We start from the raw sequence: 20969 nt of genomic DNA on the forward strand, positions 1-20969 counted from the left end.
TTTTTAAACTGTCAATTTTATGGTGAAAACTAAAATATTTCCAAAAACAGCAGGGTGGGTCGTTTAAGGGATACTATCAATTACGAAAAAATGCTCATGCAGTTATCCTACCGCGAAAACCCAGCAACGCTGAGAATCGAACCTTTAAATGCGATTTTCTCGAAATTATAATTCTAGCCATAAAAGAAAACAAGCAGGAAAGTCCAACACAAGGTGTTTGATAAGCACGGCATGATCATGAATAATCCTAATTTAACCGACAATTTATGGGAGGAAAAGGAAGTTTAATCGATGAGTGACAACTTGAACTTTTTGATAGAGGGAAGCTATGAAGTAGATGGTGCCAAAAGGAAAACGAAAACATTTCCATGTAAATATGAGCTGCGAAGATTAAAATATAAACATTCGTCGCATGAAATAAAATGATATCCCAAATAATAGATGTCAAGTAAAATTTATTGACATTAATGTAAAGTTTCGGCTGTCTTAAACACTACTATCGGGAAAACGCAAGATTTGGACAAACAAATTTTAAAAAAATCGATTCAAACTTATCAATATTTTTCGTAGTTCAATGCAACTTCTGTCATCACAGCTTGCGTTTGATTGATTTACGGTCAGCCGTAAATAAAGTGAACGTTAATCTGACACCATGAGAGAGTTTAAACACAACTCATATGCTACTTGAGACAACGAAACCATGTTTAACAAGAATGAATTTATCCATTTCAGAAGCTAAGACAGCACTTTGGGCCTCATCCACAATCTTGAGTTTGAGAATTGGACTGAAAATTCGACTTTCTCGTCCAAAAATATCCCCTGATCCCGAGTTTTACGAAAATCGATGCAATAGGAGCCGAGATAGCATTTTAGTCCATATCCGCCATCTTGGATTTGTGAATTTTGAAAAAGCGACTGAAAATTCGAGTTCTTCATCAAAAAATACCCCCACACGCCAAGTTTTACAAAAATCTTTGCTATAAGAGCCGAGATACAGGGTACAGGAATGACGTGTCCCCGTGAAGGAGGAGGAGACGGAGAGGTCAACGATTACGGTCTCGTGACGTCATAGCAATGATTGGTGAGTCGCTGGACACTTGGTAACTTGCCGGTGTATCTTGGCCTTCACTGCCTGCCGAAATGATAGCCAATCGGAAACCCTGTTACATGGCGTCGCAGCTTGCACGTGTAACTGATAAGGAAATTTCAAACAGCGATCTGCTCTAAGCAAATTGGTAGCTACGTAAATATTAGACAGCTTTAGCAGGACATTAAGAGTCATAGTAGATTCCTTTGTTCACGGCATTAATTAGAAAATTGTTACCAGCACACTAAACGGTCTCCACGTTTAATTATCACGATGAGAAAATACAACTTCCCTTCCGCCACGGAGAGGCTTTGAAAATAACCCAGGATGCAATGGGTGATGCTTCATGTATCAGCCGCGGATTTTCGCAACCAGTCATGAAGCACGGTCTGCATGGTATATCGACGGTGTAAGTCGGCAATCACATAACTCGGTTTGCGACGTTGCAGACTTCCTGTCATACGTTATTTTTTAAACGGAAAACTACTCAACGGTAATTCTTTAAAACTTCTGTGCTTTGTCTTCTCTGTACGAAGAAAATTCTGCATAAACTTCAAGGAATGTCAATTTGTTCTATTTTAAAAAAATAACAAAGAGGCGGAAATTTTCAGCCACCGCAAACGAGTTATGTGATTGCCGACTTACACCGTCGATATGCTTACCGCGCTTTAAAATCTTCATCAATGAACAAAAATGCATTCCTTTGTCCGAATTTCCATTCAAATGTACTCACCTTCTTCAAAAACCTTCTAAAAAGACAGGAAAATTTTTTGGAAAAATAATTACCATTCAAATAATCTTGCAAGCACTCAGTTGTAGATCTTGAGTCGCAGCTTTTTACACTGGTAGATGATAGTTTACTGGAAGGAGATGATAATGCAAAATTGGTTTCATCACTTTCGTCCGTCAAACAAAGATTTGTGATATCCAGAAGTGAGACATTTTTCTTTCGTTCTTCTGATTTCAGGTAATCAAGCAATTTCCGTTCGTCATCTAAATGACTATAAACAGGGCACCTTCGTTCAAGAGACATCTTTTTCTTTTCTTCATCGGCTTGAAGATACTCAAGCAATTTCCTAGTGTCATCCAAATGACTAAACACTGGGCATCTTGGTTCTTCGTCTGCCCTCTCACCAAACCCTACTCTAAGCTTCTCAGCTTGAGAATAAAATGGAACTGTTCGTCGCGGATTCAGATCATTTTCATGAGAATCAATTCTCTGGATGAAACTTCGAGGGGAATTTTCAGGGAAAATTGTTAGATTGAAACAGACATGCACATCTGCGATCAATTGTGAGTCTTTGTCATATACATCAACAAAATTATCGTAATGACGGTTGTGAAAAATTTGAGAAAGATTTTCAAGAGTTCCAACTCCTAGGACATTTTTCTCTTTCAGGACTAGAAACTTTAATCGTTTATGGTACTGCAGGTAAGTGAGAAATTTCTCCCGACTGGAACAGATGTTAAAAATATACGACCGATTTTGTACTGTATTCCTGATGGGTTGGTTGTCTTCTTTAGGCCTAGAGAAAAAGGACCAAAACATGAATAGGTAAAAGTATGAGCATTATTTAATTTAAATTAAAATTAGCGTCATCTTCAAAGGAAATTTGGATACTTTATTATCTGTTACACTATGGATGAGCATACTACTGAAAAACAGCTCCTGCGGTTATGATACAATGGAAGCAGTATAGATCACTTTAATTCATTGACTCCCCTTGTGAAAACACATCTTGCCCGTACTAGACGCGTTTAAGAGCACCAACAGCACTCAAATGCATCTAGCACAAATAGAGGTGTTTTCACCAGGTGGGTTTGAAAAGAGTTTCACTTCCTTAAGATAGTTTATAAACGTTTCGGTAATTCCTGTCCATAGTCACCATAGTTTCAGTTGTGTGGTTGGCAGCCCTTGTCACAAGTCATGGCGCCAGCCACCTCTCTAATTGGCTGTCAGCGCAGCTGACCATTATCCGTTTGCGCAGCTGACCATTATCTGTTTGCGCAGCTGACCAATATCCGTTTGCACAGCTGACCATTATCCGTCTGCACAGCTGACCATTATGCGTTTGCGCAGCTGACCATTATCCGTTTGCGCCTGGGCCATGCCGCACAGTGGATCGAGTCAATTAGAAAGGTCGGACATGAATTTTTTTTGCTAGAACTGCATATTTTGATATTTAATTTGTCACATTTTAAATTCTAAGGGGTGCCTCTAAGAGAAATTTGTATGAGGAAACCAATGGAACCACTTTTAAAATCTCTAAGTCTTGTATAAACGGAGTTATGCGCTTTTAAAGTTTCCGAATTTTGTCCGAGCTCCCCTATTGACTCGATCCACTGTGCGCCGGTCACCCACCTGTGCACTATTCATCTCTCTTCATATTTTAGCAATACACTCTTACATTGCTATACAGGATGATACAGACCAGCCGTCCACTATCTTTTTCTCGAGAACGGCGGAAAATGAGCTTCGGGACAAAAACTTTCAATGGGTAAACCCACCCCAAAGATTCGAATCAAAATATTTTCAGCCCCCAAAATGGCCCCTTGGGGGTGTTTTTTGGGGGGGGAGGTGCTCCCCTGTATCTCGCGATTTTCGAATAGGAAGGGTACATTTTGACTGTGGATTCGGAATCTACAGCAAAGAATAAGAACATTATACTCTTTGCACTTTTCCCCTAAACCCCCAGTTTTTGAAGTTATGGGGCATTTTTTGGGGCAATTTTCAATTCGATACTGTAAGCGGCTACATTATTCAAATTTCAAAATCTAAAAGTTCTAAAACTTTTACAACGATCTTTACGAAATGCTTTTTAATATTGATGAAGACCAAAATATTTTATTGGCAACAATTCCGCCACGCCGTGATCCAAGCAATGACTCCCATATAAATAGAGAAATCAGGAAAACAAATAGCAAATTATGTAACCTAGTTGGCATGTTTGACAATGTTTACATGTTAGATGTCCATAATTTTGATCGTAAGCTATTCACCGATCACGGTCAACACCTTAATAAGAATGGTAAAATCGAACTTTCCAAAATGGTTAAAACTATTTTGAGTCATTTAAACTGTTAAATCTGGACAAGGCAAGCACGAGCGGGCATAGTTATAGATTGAGCAGCTGTCAACAACAGTCGATCAGTTTTTAGAAAATGTCGCTCAAGCTGTGGATCTTGGAATTTTTCATCAGAATATGGAGTACTTACGAGAAAAAATCTTTGTTATGAAGGATTTCCTTTTTTTAGAAGATATTGACATAATGTGTGTAACTGAAGTAGGTTTAGAAGAAGAAGAATTGACTAGTATCAAGATTGAAAACTACAAATTAGTTTCATATTTCTGTCCGACAGATCATAGAGCAGGTGGCTGCGCCGTATGGATCAAAAGTTCCTTGATGAATTATGTTACTGCATGTAGCATTGGGAAAAATCAGCGATTGAAATGCAACAAGAAATTGCTGCCTGCTATTTCACTCCGACCAATGCAATTCGGTATCTTATACTTTGTATTTACAGATCTCCTAGCGGAGACGTAAATACATTTTTAGAATCCATGGCAGACCTCCTCGATGAGGTTCCAAATAATCAAAAAATTGTGCACAGGCAACTTTAACATCGACTCAGATCTTGAAAATAATCAAACAAGTAATTTCTTACAAATTTTGCAACAAAAGAACTTAAGGCAAACCATATTTGATTCTACGCGTGTTTCAGATCACTCAGCGACCATTATTGACAATGTCTTCACTAATATTAATATAAGTGAATTCATATCTTACAACTGCGATTTAGCTATATCTGACCATACAGGACAAATGTTCTTACTTAAAAATATCCCGACAGTTGCCCCTTCAGCCTTTCACTCATAAAGAAATAAAATATAAAAACTTCGATGTGTTTAAGAGCCCATTTATGCACGCGATTCGTGTCGCCGTGTCGCCGGCGGCAGTTGTCGCCGCGACGTTTTTTTGAATAGCGCGATCCATATTTTTGTCGCCGCGGCACCTTTTTTCTGCCGCCGCGACACCGTTTTTCTGGAGCGCAAAAGGTCCAAAACACGTGCTCGAAAAGTTCAATTTCAAGCGGCCGCCGCTTGAAATTGAACTTCTCGAGCACGTGTTTTGGATGCCCATCATCATCATCATTATTATTATTATCTTTATGTTCACTACTGTCACCAGCTTTGCTGGGTTGCATTAAGCCCTCACACAGGGGCAAACAATGCTCCTAGGTATGAGGGCTGTTTGTGGTTTGGGTGACCGGGTGGTGATTATTTTACTCCCCCTTGGGGGATGGCTCGTCCCGGACAAGGATACCTGTTTTAGGAGCCGAGGCAGGGTAGGTGTCTGGAGGACGCCTGCCTAAAGGTTTCTTTCCTGAGGTGGTAGGGGGTAGGGGTGTTTTTGGTGTGTGGGAACAAATGAGTATGGATTCTTTGGTTAAGGTTTTCAACTTAAGACTTTCCTCAGTATCCTAGCAGTTCCGAGGATTGCTGCTTTCTGAGCTGCGACAAGAGAGTGCTTCCCAGGGATTTCTTCCTTAAATTTCTTCCATTCTTTCGAGACTGCTCCCGTCGCGCCGATTACGAAGGGTATGACTTTCGTGTCTGTTTTCCACATTCTACTTATCTCGATTTCTAAGTCTTTATACTTGAGTCTTTTTTCGGCTTCCTTCAATGATATGTTCCTATCCGCTGGGATTGACACGTCGATAAGCAAGCAAGTTTGCCCCCTTTTTCGCGGTATGATGTCAGGCCTGTTGTTCGGCACCGTCCTATCAGTTCTGACAGGAACATTCCATATGATAGTTGTTTGTCCATCATCCGTTGCTGTGATAGCTTTTGGCTTGTGCTCGTACCAGTTTGTTTCGACTGCTATATTGTACTCTTTACACAAGTTATGATGGAGATGGGTGCACCCTCTGTCATGCCGTTCTATGTAGTCCTTTTTGGCAAGGATCGGGCACGCCGATATTATGTGATCTATAGTTTCCTCGTGCTGATGGCAAATTCTGCACTTACTGTCTCGGGCTCTGCCGTGTATTTTCCGATCTCGGTACCTAGTGTTAAGAGCCTGGTCTTGGGCTGCTGCTATTAGGCTTTCGGTTTCTCCTTTTAATGCTCCTTTGCTCAGCCACATGGTTGAAAGAGTGCTTTCGACTCTGTCTTCTCCCAGTAAGCGAGGGTACTGACCGTGCATGTTCTTTTCGGTCCACTTTGATCTTAAGGTTTCGGCTATTTTCTTCTTGATTGTTTGGTTCCTGCTTTAAACTGGTGTTTGTTCAAAGTTTTGTTCTAACTCAGTTTCAAACTTGTCAGCTTTTTTGGTAATCGAGTGCAGCGTGTTCAGCTGGGTGTCCGCCTCGTGTACCGATTTAAGAAACAGATCTTCATTCCTCTTCTTTCTCAGATAGTATTTCGTACTGATAATGGTGGACTTGTACGCTGCTTCTATCTGTCTCAACCCTCTTCCTCCCAGTTTTCTGCTGACGTAGAGTCGGTGAACATCCGCGGATGGGTGGTGCATTTTGTACATTGTCAGGTATTTTCTTGTTTTGACGTCCAGAGCTCGGATTTCTGTCATCTTCCAGTCTAGGATTGCAAATCCGTACTGAAGCACGGGAACTGCAAGTGCTCCGATGGCCGAAATCTTATTTTTTGCTGACAGCTGTCTTTAATACTGCCCTAACTCTTCGGATGTATTCTTTCTTGACCTTCTCTTTGACTGTTGTATTTTGCACTCCTGAATTCTCTTCCATGCCTAGGTACTTGTAAGTCTCACTAGGGTCCAGTTGTCTGATGCTGGTTTCATTGTCGATGGTTACATTTTCACCTTTAAAAAACTTTCCTTTCTTGAAAGTCACTTTAGCGCACTTATCTAGGCCGAATTTCATTCCGATATCGTCACTAAATTCTTTTACTGTTTTAAGCTGTTGTTGAAGCTTTGTTTCATTGCTACTGAAGAGTTTTAAGTCGTCCATGTAAAGAAGGTGTGTCAGTTGTTTGTAATCATCCTCGAGGTCGCATCCGTTCTGTTGTTCGTTCAGCTTCTTCGATAGGGGTATTAGTCCTATGCAAAACAGAAGGGGCGAGAATGCGTCTCCTTGATAGATTCCACGCCTGATTTTGATTTCCGAAGTTACGATTTGGCCCGCGTTTCCGTTCAGTTGGAAGACAGTTGCCCAGTGTTTCATCATGTTCTTACACGCGTTGACTAGATTTGGGTGGACTCTCATTATCTCCAGTGCTCGTATGATCCAGCTATGTGGCATGCTGTCGAAGGCTTTTTGGTAGTCTAGCCATGCAACGGATAGATTTTTCTTCCTTCTTTTGCAGTCTTCAATGGCAGTCTTGGATATAAGGAGTTGATCTAAGCATCCATTTGCTCCTTTTCGGCACCCTTTCTGCTCTATTGGGAAAAGTTCAGCACTTTCTAAATACTTGTAAGTTTTGCCAGCCATTAAAGCGGTGTATATCTTGTACATAATGTTAAGACAAGTGATCGGGCGGAAGTTCTTTGGGTTCGCTGTTTCTTTGTTTTTCGGTATCAGGTACATGCACTCTTTAGCTAACCAAGGTGGGAACTCTTCTCCCTCCAGTAGTTTTATGTATTCTGCTGTTAGATACTTGTGGATGGGGTGCATTTTTTTGTACCAGAAGCTCTGTATCTTGTCTGGGCCGGGTACTTTCCAATTTGCAAGATTCTTCAAGACATTCGCTACTTCTGCCTCATTTAGGGGAGTCCATTCCATCTGATGTTCGACGTTTAGATCCTTAATCCAGTCCGCTTCGGTGTTATGCTCTGTGGGAGTTTCGTAAATTCCTTTCCAGAACTCCTCTATTTCTTGTTTCTTAGGGGTTGCACCGGTTTCTGCTCCGTCCTCTTTGATTTTTCTGTAAAAGCTCTTACAGTTAGTTACAAACATCCTATTTTCCCTATATTGGTTAGATCGTTTTTTGTATCTCCTGATCCTTTGGCTGAACACTGATATGCGTTGTTTAAGTTGCTCGGCTACATTGTCAATATTGCATTCTTCTCCTTCGTCAGTGTATTTTTCTAGTATTGATTTAACTCGCTGTGTCATTGGCTTCTCGTTAGACTTGCTAGTCTCCTTGAAATTAGTTAACACTGAAAGGTTGCATCTCAGCTCTTTTATTCTGTTATCGATCCTTTTTTGCCACAGGGGTTTCGCTCCTTTCGCGTTGTTCTTTTTTACTGGTCTTGGGTTGTTTGCTTCATCACTGACTGTTAGAGCTGCCGCGTAGAGTAAGCAATTTATTTTCCAGAGGTCCAATTGGACTGCATTTTGCAATTTGGAACTATAAATTCTGGCTTATCTGAAAAAACACTTATGTGCAAAGGAAAACTAATAGCACATACCTTGTTTTTAAACCGGGCCAGAATTTATAGTTCCAAATTGCAAAATGCAGTCCAATTCTTGTTCGGTTTCTAGTATAGTCTTCATCTCACTGTTGGCCCGTGCAAGGATTTCCTTCTCCTTTTTTGCGCCGTTCAGTTTTCTGATCGGTTCTCTTTCCTCTAAGGTCATCTCCAGTACTTCTTGGTAGAGTCTCCTAATTGGTGACTCTGGCTTTTCGTTTTGTGACGACTTGGGTTCTGGCGTTGGGGCTAACGGCTCAGGGTTGGTCTCTGTCAGCTCATCGCTCGTAGGTTGCTGGTTTCCAGGAGGAGTTTGTGACGCTTGGTTTGAGATGTTTAGCTCGGCTAGGATGTCTTGGGATAGCATATCATCCAGTGCATCAGGTGCCACTTCGGGGGCTTCTCCGGCATGTTCCTCAGTTGATGCTTCTAGTGTGGCAATAACATCTGCTTTAATTTCTTCAAGCAACTCATAACTAAGTTTCCTTTTGTTTTCTATGTATCTTCTCTGCTTGGCTAGTTTATTCGCATTGATGTGTAATCGGGTGTCAGGGTTCCTAGCTCTTCATAAATTGTACGTCTCCTTTATGTTGCAAAAGCCTGTGCCTTCTTTAGTATACCAGTCACACCACATAACTTCTTTGTACTCTTCTTGAGTCCATTTAATTCTTTGTGAGGATTGGGCTACTTGAGACGATATTCCCTCATCCTCTGGATCTTTTTGGTTGGCTGAGCTGCTTTGCGAACGTTCTGTCTCAATTTCTGGGCTCTGAGATGTCTGTCCGAGGTGGAGACGGACGTCTGCTTTGATTTCGGAGAGTTGCATTTCATTCAGTTTCTTTTGGTTCTCTATGTACCTGCGTTGGGTTGCAAGTTTATTTGCTTCAATATAAGGACGGGTAGCTGGGTTTCTCTTTCTTCAGAGATTGTAAATGGACTTCATGTTGCAGCTGCCTGTGCTTCCTTTGATGTAGAGGTAGCACCACATGACTTCTTCGTATTCTGCCTCGCTCCATTTTGTTCGCGCCCTTGTATGGTTGGGCTGAGAGTCTGGCTGGCTACTCAAAGGTTGTACTTGAGTCGGGCTGAGAGTTTGTAGCGTGTTTGTAGGGACATTTCTTAGGTCCGCTCGGTTTGTTCTCGAGTTTGTTGGTCTGTTCGTCTCTTCATCTCTATCCCTATTCGTTAGGGTGATTTGAGAGTTCTTGCGTTGTTTAGTAATTTTTCGGGAATCCATGTTGTTCCCACGAGTAGAGGAGGATTTGGACGGTCCTCCCGGCAGCCTCTTCGCCAGGTAAGGCTACGTACTCTGGGAGGTCGCCCAGTATCCCAGGGCACCGTGGGTAGACACCTTCAGAAGCACCCGATGCCAAGAGAACAGATGGGCACGGTTTGCTTACACCCCGGGTTGGGCTTTTTATTGAAGTACTTCCTAGCACAAAGGGAGTGCTCAGAAAGTGACTCGGGACTGGAGGTGCGTGAATACCCCAGACCATAGACAGTCCTCCCTGCAGTTTTATTATTATTATTATTATTATTATTTTTCATATTCACTGCTGTCACCAGCTTTGCTGGGTTGCTTTAAGCCCTCACACAGGGGCAAACAATGCTCCTAGGTATGAGGGCTGTTTGTGGTTTGGGTGGCCGGGTGGTGGTTATTTCACTCCCCCTTGGGGGGTGGCTCGTCACGGACTAGGATACCTGTTTTAGGAACCGAGGCAGGGTAGGTGTCTGGAGGACGCCTGCCTAAAGGTTTCTTTCCTGAGGTGGTAGGCGGTAGGGGTGTTTTTGGTGTGTGGGAACGTTCTAGGTGTATTCGCGCTGCTCCACCTAGCTTAAGACCTTCCGGAGGATTCTGGCAGTGCCTAACACAGCAGACTTCTGGGCCAATACTAGCGAATGTTTCCCAGGGATTTCGTTCTTCAGTTTAGTCCAGTCTTTAGAGACTGCTCCGGTAGCTCCTATCACAAAGGGTATGACTCGGGTTTTGGTCTTCCACATCCTGCTGATTTCGATCTCTAGGTCTTTATACTTTAGTTTCTTCTCAGCTTCCTTTTTTGTGATGTTCCTGTCTGCTGGGATAGAGACGTCAATCAGCAGACACGTTTGGCCTTTCCTACGTAGGATGATGTCCGGTCTGTTTGCCTCAACAGTTCTATCGGTTCTGATAGGGAAGTTCCACAGGATCGTTGTCTCTCCATCTCTGGTTGTTGCAGTGTTTTTCGGTTTGTGTTCATACCATTTATCTGCGTCGACTTCGATTCCATATTCTTTGCAGAGGCTGTAGTGAAGTTGGGTGCATACTCTGTCGTGTCTCTCGATATAGTCCTTTTGGGCTAGAATTGGGCAACCTGATGTTATGTGCTCAATGGTTTCTTCGAACTGGTGACAGATTCTGCATTTGCTATTCACATGTTTCTTGTGGATTTTCCTCTCTCGGTACCTTGTGTTTAAGGCTTGATCCTGTGCCGCTACAATTAGGCTCTCTGTTTCTGCTTTTAGTACACCTTTACTGAGCCAGATGGTAGAGAGATTACTCTCGATAGAGTCATTTTCTAGCATCAGTGGATACTGCCCGTGCATGATCTTTCCTTTCCATTTGGTTCTGATGCTTTCTGAGATTTTCTTTTTGATTTTTTGCTTCCTGCTGTTTATGGGGGCCACTTCAAAGTTTTCTCCGAGCTCGGCTTCAAACTTGTTTGCTTCTTTCGCAATGTGGTCTTTGTCTAGAGCAAGGTTGACGGCATACACGGCTTTGAGAAAAGGGTCTTCGTTTTTTTTTTCCTGGAGGTAGTACTTCGCATTGATGATGGAAGATTTGTATGTTGATTCAATTTGCCTAAGTCCTCGTCCTCCTAGTTTTCTGCTCACGTATAGCCTGTCAACGTCTGCGGATGGGTGGTGCATTTTATGCATTGTCAGACATTTTCTTGTTTTTATGTCTAGCGCTTTTATTTCTTTTATTTTCCAATTCAGAATTGCAAATCCGTACTGTAGAACGGGTACGGCTAGCGCTCCGATTGCAGTTATCTTGTTTTTTGCCGTTAGCTCTGTCTTTAGTACTGCTCTTACTCGACGTATGTATTCTCTCTTTACCTTTTCTTTTATTGTCTTATGTTGGATACCTATACTTTCTTCCATTCCGAGGTATTTGTATGTTTCACCTGGGTCTAACTGTCGGATGCTGGTGTCGACGTCTATATCCATGTTTTCTCCGTGGATGTATTTACCTTTCTTGAAGGTTACCTTGGCACACTTATCTAGGCCAAATTTCATACCTATGTCGTCACTGAATTCTTTCACCGTCTCGAGTTGATTTTGCAGTTTCTCGTCGCTGCTGCTGAACAGTTTCAGATCATCCATATACAGGAGGTGCGTCAGTTGTTTATGGCCTGCCTTGATGTTATATCCATTGTTCATGTTGTTTAGTCGTGTAGAGAGGGGTATTAATCCAACGCAGAACAGAAGGGGGGAGAACGCGTCCCCTTGGTAGATTCCTCGTCTTATTTTAATTTCAGAGGTGATAATTGTATCTGTTTTTCCTCTTAGTTGGATGCATGTTGACCAGTGCTCCATCATGTTCTTACAGGCGTTTACTATATTCGGGTGCACTCCCATGAGTTCCAGTGCACGGATGATCCAGCTGTGAGGCATGCTGTCGAAGGCTTTTTGGTAGTCCAGCCATGCGATCGATAGGTTCTTCTTGTTCTTCCTGCAGTCCTCAATGATGGTTTTGGATATTAAGAGTTGGTCAAGGCACCCTTTAGCTCCTTTGCGGCACCCTTTCTGCTCTATAGGGAGTAGTTTGGCACTTTCTAGGTATTTGTACGTTTTACCGGCCAAGAGTGCCGTGAAGATCTTATACGCTATGTTGAGGCAGGTTATGGGCCTTTAGTTTTTGGGATTTGCCGTTTCTCTATTCTTTGCTATCAGATATGTAGTCCCTTTGGCCAGCCATGGTGGGAATTCTTTCCCGTTCAGTAATTTATTGTACTCGGCTGTTAGGTACTTATGGATGCTAGGGATTTTTTTGAACCAGAAGCTTTGTATCTTATCTGGGCCGGGTGCTTTCCAGTTTGCAAGGTTTTTTATGGTAGTTATCAGTTCATCATCACCGAGATCTGTCCATTCCATTTTGTTGTTCGTGACCTCTGAGTCTTTGATCCACCCAGCCTCCGAGTTGTGCTGAGTAGGGACTTCGTAGATTCCTTTCCAGAACTCTTCCACCTTTTCTTTCTCTGGGGTTTCACCGATGTCGGAGGAGTCACCTTTGATGTTCCTGTAGAAGCTTTTGCAGTTGGTTTCGAAGCTTCTGTTGTGAGAGAACTGATTTGATCTTTTCTGGTATCATCTTATTCTTTGGCTAAAGACAGCAATACGTTGCCTCAGTTGCTCCAGTACATTGTCTATACTGCTTTCTTCTCCTTCCGCGGTGTATTTATCCAGGATTGACTGGACTTTGTGGGTTGTCTGTTGTCCTTTTTCCTTGCTCGTTATTTTGAAGTTAGCTAGTACTGAAAGGTTCCTCCTCAGATCTTGGATTCTGAACTCAATTCTTTTTTGCCATAGGGGCTTACTTTCTTTCTTGTTCATTTTAGTTCCTTTTGGGCCGTTCGACTCGTCACTGATTGTGAGGGCTGCAGCGTAGAGCAAGCAGTTGATTTTCCACAGGCCGAGATTTTCTTCGCTCTCAAGCATATTTTGTACTTCATTGTTAGTTCGCATGATGATTTCTTGGTCTTTTTTCGCCCCCTTTATTTTCCTTATCGGCTCTCTTTCTTCCAGATTCATCTCGAGAACTTCTTGATACACGCTTCTTAGCTTTGATGTAGAGGTCGTTGTTTCTAGTGTGCTTGCCGTGCTCTGCTCTTGGGGAGTTGTTTCGTGTTCTGGTTCTGGAGATGGTATTCTTAGCTGCTTACTTCTTCTGGGAGTTTCGTTGGTTTGAGGTATGTTTGGCGTTGACTCTGATTCCCTGGTGTCAGTTGGATCATTCCGTCTCGACGGGCGGTTCTCGTCGTTTGTGGCATCACCTGGTGAGCTTTCAGTTGTGTGTTGGTCAGTGGATGCTTCTATGGTGGAGTGAATGTCGTCTTTAATTTCTTGAAGCTGTTGTTCGGTTAGTTTTTTCTTGTTCTCGATGTATCTTCGTTGCGTGGCTAGCTTATTAGCGTTGAGATGCAGGCGGGCATTAGGGTTTCGTTGCCTCCATAGCTCGTGATGGCCTTTATGTTGTGGATGCCCGTGTTTTCCTTAACAAACCAATGGCACCATATGACTTCTTTGTATTCCTCTACGGTCCATTGTACTCTCTGGGTGTGGTTGGCTGCATTATTCATTGTGGTAGGGGAGTTTTGGTTGTTATTGGTATTTTGGGTTTTTCTGGTGACACCCGGTTCACATTGTGTTGCTAGGTTTGCGGCTACATCAGCTTTGATTTCTTCAATTTGTGCCTCACTTAGTTTTTGGTTTTTCGCAATGAATCGTCTTTGTGTGGCGAGCTTGTTTGCATCGATATGCGGGCGGGTGTTCGGATTCCTTTTTCTCCAGAGGTCATAGTTGGCGTTTATATTGCAGCTTTGAGTGCTCTCTTTGATGTACCAGTAGCACCATATTATTTCTTTATACTCTTCTGTGGTCCACTTCACTCGCTCTGTTGCTTGCCTACGCTGTGCGTTTGTGTTCTTACCGGCCGGGCTAGTTGGTGGTGGGCTTTGGGCCTGTGGTGTTTGATTCAGCTGATTCTGCTGTTTCTGCGTTCTTTTCCGTGTTGTCCCAGAGACCTGAGTCAATTCTTCTGCATTATCATCGGTTCGGTCGGTTTTTCCTTTGTAGTTTTGGGTTTTTCTTGCTTTAGAGTTGCGCGTTTCCATATTTGTTCCCACGAGTAAGATGAGGCTTTAAGAGGGTCCACCCGTAACCTCTTTCCGGGTAAGGCTATATTAACTCTGGGAGGGCGCCTGGTATCCCAGGGCTCCGTAGGTCGACACCAACATAAGCGCCCTGGTGCCAAGGGACCCGATGGGCACGGTTCGCATAACACCCCGGGTTGGGCTTTTCATTAAGTACTCCTTGGCACATAGAGTGTGCGTCCAGAGTAACTCGGGAAAGGAGGTGCGTCAATACCCCAGACCATAGGCAGTCCTCCCTGCTTATTTATTATTATTATTACTATTATTATTATTATTATTATTATTATTATTATTATTATTATTATTATTATTATTATTATCATTATCATTATCATTGTCATTATCATTATCATTATCATTATTATCATTATTATCATTATTATTATTATTATTATTATTATTATTATTATGAATATCCTACCACTAGCTGGGACAATATTATACTTTCATAAACGTTCGGCAAATGAATTTAGTTAAAAGATAACGTGAAAAATATTCAAAAGAAGTTCAAGAAAGAAATTAGTCCATACTAGAAGTGTCCTGTTTCTCAAACAAATTCACTGATTTTTTCCTGATTTCCGCTGAAATTTTTCATTCCCAGACGAATTCCGCATATTCCTTATCTGGACATTATCTAATAATTCCAATTTGAACTAATTTCCAAAAGATAGAAAAAAAATTCAGCAACTCATATCCCTCACCACCTCAGACTAGCTTCATGGATAGTAAGCTTATGCTGTGAAATTGTGGTGGTTTCATTGCCTTATGCTTCTGTAACCAATGACTGGTTATCTCACTGACCTGTGGTCCAGAAAATGTTTGATTGTTGGACCGCAATTCTGTGCTTTCCAGTTTTCCGTGAAACTAGTTGAGGGCGAAAAATTTATGATGAAAGAAGTCAAGGAGTTTTAATTTTTTTTAAAATTTATTCTCTAAATTAATTTCTTAATGCTCTAAAAGCTGGAAGAAGCGTTGATTTTGGTGAAAGAGACTTACTAGCAAATTGGTTTTGGTGAGTTAATTAACCAAATGCGATGCTTTTTTGATAGGAAGAATGTTGAGCATGCTACTTCTTTGTGAAAGTAGGGTCTGATGTATGCACTGAGCTTTTCCACTGATAGAGTACTTTCATAGGAGTAGGTAACCTTGATTCATGTATAAACAAAGACTATACTGCCTGGACCCCTGAAACTGACTAACACAACTTGGCCTGTATCACTCATTGCGGGGCCTGTCTATTTAATGCCAGCCACTAAAGTACTTTTATGAACACAGAATTCAGTTGTATCTATTTGTGGGCTCCCTGACCGAGCATTTGTAGGGCCATAGTACCTTGTGTATCATATGTTTTTTCATATTGAAAAATGAATAAAGGTTGAAGAACTTACATAAAGAGACACTTGGAGTCATCACCCCACCAGGATGTTGCAACGACGACTTGACCAGGGGAATCAAAGAGCCAACGGATTGTCTTGACATTCATCTGCAAACATCCTGTAGTTTGTCCATTGAATCTTGGAGGCAGAACTTTTGTGACGTCTCCGCTAAAAAATAAAAAATAAAGAGGGCAGTTTAATAATTTATGTAAGAGCAAAGGACATTCTATAGGTACTACCTATTACAAAAGCTTTCTTCAGGAGAGTACCTAAATATTTCTCGAGCTCAAAAATCAGCACGAATCATGAAAGGAACGGCAAATTTGTGTTCAAATATTAGACACAGATACCTGCAGGTGAGGTGTGCATTTTTAATGGTCAAAGGTGCAGCAAAATGAATGATTCAATCAGTTGAACCAATTACCTATGGGCAAAATAGATTGGTAAGAATTTTTAATACATTCTCATACCGTGTGATTCTCATATGATTTTTCTAATTTTCATTGATATGCTCAGTAGGGACTCTTATTTCTCGTGGAATCAACTGAGTAGTGGTCAGGGGTATGATTTTAATCTCCTAATTTGTCTTCGAACACAGATGATTAATGGTACTTAATTGTGTTAACTTAGTGGTCGCAAAGTGCGAGATCAGCTATGGGAGTATTTTTTCAGAGACATTCAGAAAAAATTGCTCACAGTTCATTACGTAAACCAGATTTGGACAAAACTTTTCAGTCCGGACTCTCTCCGAGTTAAGACTTGATAGAGGCACTCCCAGACCACATATTTCTGACTGAGACGTTGCAGACTTCCTGCCACTCTTGATTTTTCAAGTGGAAAACTACTTACTGAATGGCAGTGTGGAAAAACTGCCATGTTTTTGTTCTCTGTTCAAGGGAAATTCATTTGAAATCTTCTAAGAATGATGCTTATTTGTGCGCCTCAAAGATAATAAAATAGGAGCCAAGATTTTAAGACATCGCTAACGAGATAGGTTTAAATATATTTAATAAGTTTAAAAACCACGTTTTTATTACCTTGAATTTCTTTGTTAAAATTGGTAAGTGAGTGTTTTAGTCTCCTGACAACTGATTTGCGATCCCAAAAGTGGAGAAAAATGATAAGTAGTTGAAAAAATGGAACCAATTGATGCGATATATCGCATGCCGTTCTGACACAAAATATGGCATCCATCGAATAACCTTAAACGGTAACGAGGACAAAATTCAAGTACTTATACAAAATTGATTGTACTTTGCTAGGATTAATAGACTATCCACTAAGCCTGTCAGAATAGAAAAAAACTGAAAACCTGAACGCAGAATTTTCCGAAGAAAACTCTAATCATTGTTAGGAAGGCACATGGCCCATCTTACCTCATGATATGAATGAGGGGGAAGAAAGATATCCTAGAAGTTCAAGAAATCGTCTCTTCAGAAGCTAACAGAACGAGGATCGGAACGATGTCGATAGTGATACATGATGGGATGAGGAAGATGAAATGAAGGTGTAAACGAAGAACTACTGCTTCCAAGTTCAAATCCTCTGGACCCGGACATGCCCGGACGCCGCGGTCAGTTATTTTCAAAATTACGCAATCATCCATCCATAGAGTACAATAGAGTAGAGTACTTATATTGAGAGAGCATGGCCACTGGGCCCCATGGAGAGGCTAATAGGGGGCTTAGGACCTAGAGTACCTGTATAGGGAGAGTACCTAGAGTCCCTTTATACCCTGAGTTATAAGGCCTTGTCTCCACGGCGCAACTGTTGAAGGAAGTTGGCGCAACTGTTGAAGGAACGGAACTGTCTCACAAATGTTTCACTTATAACAGAAACTTTCAAGGTCAGAAGCCTCGAACGTGGAACAGTTGTTTACCTTTTTCGTCTGATTTAACCTCAAATAAACGATTGAGTGAGTGCTTATCCCACGATTTAGCTTTAATTTTGCCATTATTCAACATATTTTAAATCATAATTTTACTATAATTGTTGCTTAAGCACTTTTACGTGATTCCTTCAGTTATATGTGGCTTATTTATCCTTATTTAGCTAAACGTAGGACGTTATTTTCTAGTGAAGGTGTTTAGTGTCAGATGGAATCCAGGCTTATTAACTGCTTTTTCAGATAATTCTTGCAACTCTAATCAACATTTTATGACTACAGAAGCAAAGCAAGCAAAGAGCTTTACAGGCTACAATTGAGTTATAGCCTTACCTACCAGTTCATCATCTGCGGAGAACTTTTTTACTGTATCCACACGATTTGCCTAAGATTTCAAGATAAGGCACCCTGCTTCCCTTTAAGTAGTGCACCGAATATTTTCATTTCAATCTACCGATTAAATCTAGAATCTGATCCAATCAGAGCTGTGTAGCTCTTGAATTTGTGTGTTATCCATGTATCTATTTCCTGGTTGTCCTACTGGAAGTGTGAGACCAGCCACAACCGTGACCTGCTGACTTATTTCTTTGATCCAATCTCTTGTAAATGATGACTCAAATTCTGAGGCCATCATTTATTGAAACTAGTTCAAAGTTATTGCTCCAAAGTATCGTCACTCTTCTCATACTGAGGTAGAAGGAAGGAGATTTTTTGGTGAGTGCTCTGTTATCCAAGATTTGCAATTTGAGATAAGAATACGGTTTTTATTGAGGCGTGTAACAATTTTTGGTCGTTTAATCACTTGTTATAATTGAGCCTTGGCGTTAGAGATCCATCAACTGTGGAAAGTGGCTCTGCCTGTGCAAAAATATCTTGTGACAGCAGTGAATGTTAGTAAATGCACTTTACAGGTAGACCGAAAGCTCTTTATTCCAATCTACCCGAATAATTAAATTCAAAAGCATCTTTGAATTGAGTTCATATCGAATCTCAATGGGAGAATTATATACAGTGTAAGCGAAAGAATATCAATGGTAAGGTTGGGTTTGTGTCTTAGGTTAGTGAAATGCAATGGCAGGTTCTGAAATCTTGTTTGTCAGTTGCTCTTTACATGAGTCACCTTTGAAAATCAAGTTTCAGAAAAAAAAACACATAGGTAGGCAAACAGTAGTAGGTAGCTTGCCTATTTTCTTCCTGTCTTGCTCATGGACTCGGAGAGCAGTCGGAAAGAGGGGTGAGAAACAGGATTTCAGCGCGTATCTCTGGGAATGTGGAAATTTAAAATTTGTGAAGCGTCATCAGTTTTTTAAGATTGTCATCGTCCGTTGCCTCAAGAGGATTTAGACGCTTCTGCTTCAGCGATACATTGTTGACCTATCAATATCCGCTTATTTTGATCATATTTTGAAGGAGCGATTCCCATAAGTATTCCCGATTAGTTATTTGTTTCACTGCAATAATGGCAGACATACAGTCTTTACGACACCATGGAGTGAAGGTGCGGTGCTTTACTGGATTAGCACTCCTACACTTTCAATGCTTATATCTACCTATTGTAAGATCATTAGAAGCTCGGGTGAAGCTTTCTACATCCTCATTTCGCATCTCGTTGTGAGCCATGGCCAGTGTACCTCGACGGGAATCTGCCCATGGTCTTACCCACCACCTTGGTGGCACCCTTTTACACTTTAAAAAATAAAGGGATGCAGCTGCAGCACTCGTCAAAAAGGCAAAATATGCCGCACTCAACCGAGCATCACTCATTATGACAATATAAGAAAACTCGACATGGACAATCAATTCTACAAGTGCTTTGTTTACAAAAGTTGATACTGATTAACCTCAAAAGTAATTGAGTCGTTCAAATATTCCCGCTTAAATGTTCCGGGAACACTTAGCCGTGTGTCGAGACAGGGAACCTCGGTTGGTGCAACAAACGCGGAACAAACACGCAACAGTTGCGCTAACTTCCTTCAACAGTTGCGCCGTGGAGACAAGGCCCAAGACACCTCACGGGTGAGGACCCAAAAATGGCGGTGCTTTGTTTTGGTTTTTGTGGATGGGAGGCATAGGATGGGAGGTATGGAACGCCGTTAGTGTCAAAACCCTTTACTTGCGCGCGCGGAATTTTTTCTGGCGCGCGGAAAGAAAAAACCCATTTTCGATGAAAATCTCTGAATTTCTGGATTCCGCGCCGGTTTTCGATATATTTGCGCCGTTTGTGTCAAAACTATTTATGTCGGCGCGCCGCTTCAAATCTGTTCCGCGCGCGGAATTTTCGATAAATCGATTCCTGCTCGCCGTTTGTGTCAAAACTAGCTACGTTTATGCGAGGCTCGAAACCGGGGTTTCATGAAACCCGAGTTTGTAATGCAAGTTTCCTCCGTCGGGTTTATGCGGGCGCTGTAACCCGACTTTCGCGGGAAATCAAACTTTCCGATTTTGGCGCTGTTTATGCGCATATTTTCGATTGAACTTGAATTTCATGTTGGCGCCATTTTCACAAGCTATACTTCATTTTTCCACCATGAATTGATTCAATAAATTATTAGGTATTACTCTTTTAACCTGTGTATGTTCAATTTTTCCACAATATATAAGCGGAGGCTTCATCTTCACTAGAAAAGCCTTTACTGACTTTCTGAGCAACAGTTGGAAAAATTCATTGACGTATAATACAATCTAGACCGCGCATTACGAAATTCAAGCGAGACGATAGGCAACCTAGCAACACACAGCAAGTGTACCGGCGAGACAATGGGCCTGTTGCAAACTTTTGCTAGAGCAAAACTAAGAGTTATTTCTTATAGATAATGCCTCAAAAATCACGATGAGCGCATCGGCAAACTCTGAAATGCACTCATAACTTCACAATCTGCGTAAGAAATTTGCGGTTTTTTGAGCTTCCCGCTTCAAAAACGATACTACGGCACAGGTGAACATTTTGTAAGAGGAGTCGCTCCATCGTCGGCAATAATCATCATAGCCGACGCCAATCCGCCAAAACACGTTTGATGGGACGAGATAACACCTGAACTGGATTAGACCAGATAACAATCGGTGTGTTAACGTTCATATTTTCCACGCCCGAATTGATTGACCTTGAACTCTCCTTGAATTACGCGCGGAACTGCGTGCAAGCGTCGGCCATGATGAATATCGCTGACGATGGAGCGACTCCTCTAACAAAATGTTCACCTATGCCGTAGTATCGTTTTTGAAGCGGGAAGCTTAAAAAAACGCAAATTTCTTACGCAGATTGTGAAGTTATGAGTGCATTTCAGACTTTGCCGATGCGCTCATCGTGATTTTTGAGGCATT

At 41.6% G+C, this 20969-nt stretch overlaps 1 protein-coding gene across 7 annotated transcripts in view; it reads right to left on the reverse strand.

Annotated features, from left to right (window-relative positions):
* Window positions 1-17378, reverse strand: part of LOC109032900 (uncharacterized) — a 105515-nt gene extending 88137 nt beyond the window's left edge. For 2 of the 7 annotated variants that reach the window (XM_072306379.1, XM_072306377.1), the window contains exons 1-3: window positions 17140-17378; window positions 15776-15931; window positions 1874-2613 (exon numbers count right to left, since the gene is read on the reverse strand). In XM_072306379.1, the coding sequence (XP_072162480.1) occupies window positions 1874-2613; window positions 15776-15931; window positions 17140-17144 (901 nt within the window). In that variant the 5' untranslated portion in view covers window positions 17145-17378. Of the gene's footprint in view, window positions 1-1873; window positions 2614-15775; window positions 15932-17139 lie in introns of those variants that run through there. The other 5 variants (XM_072306378.1, XM_072306383.1, XM_072306381.1 and 2 more) reach the window with 3 other exon arrangements.
* Window positions 17379-20969: the final 3591 nt, after the last annotated feature.

This window comes from Bemisia tabaci, chromosome 1 (genome assembly GCF_918797505.1).
Source record: "Bemisia tabaci chromosome 1, PGI_BMITA_v3".
Taxonomy (NCBI): Eukaryota; Metazoa; Arthropoda; class Insecta; order Hemiptera; family Aleyrodidae; genus Bemisia; species Bemisia tabaci.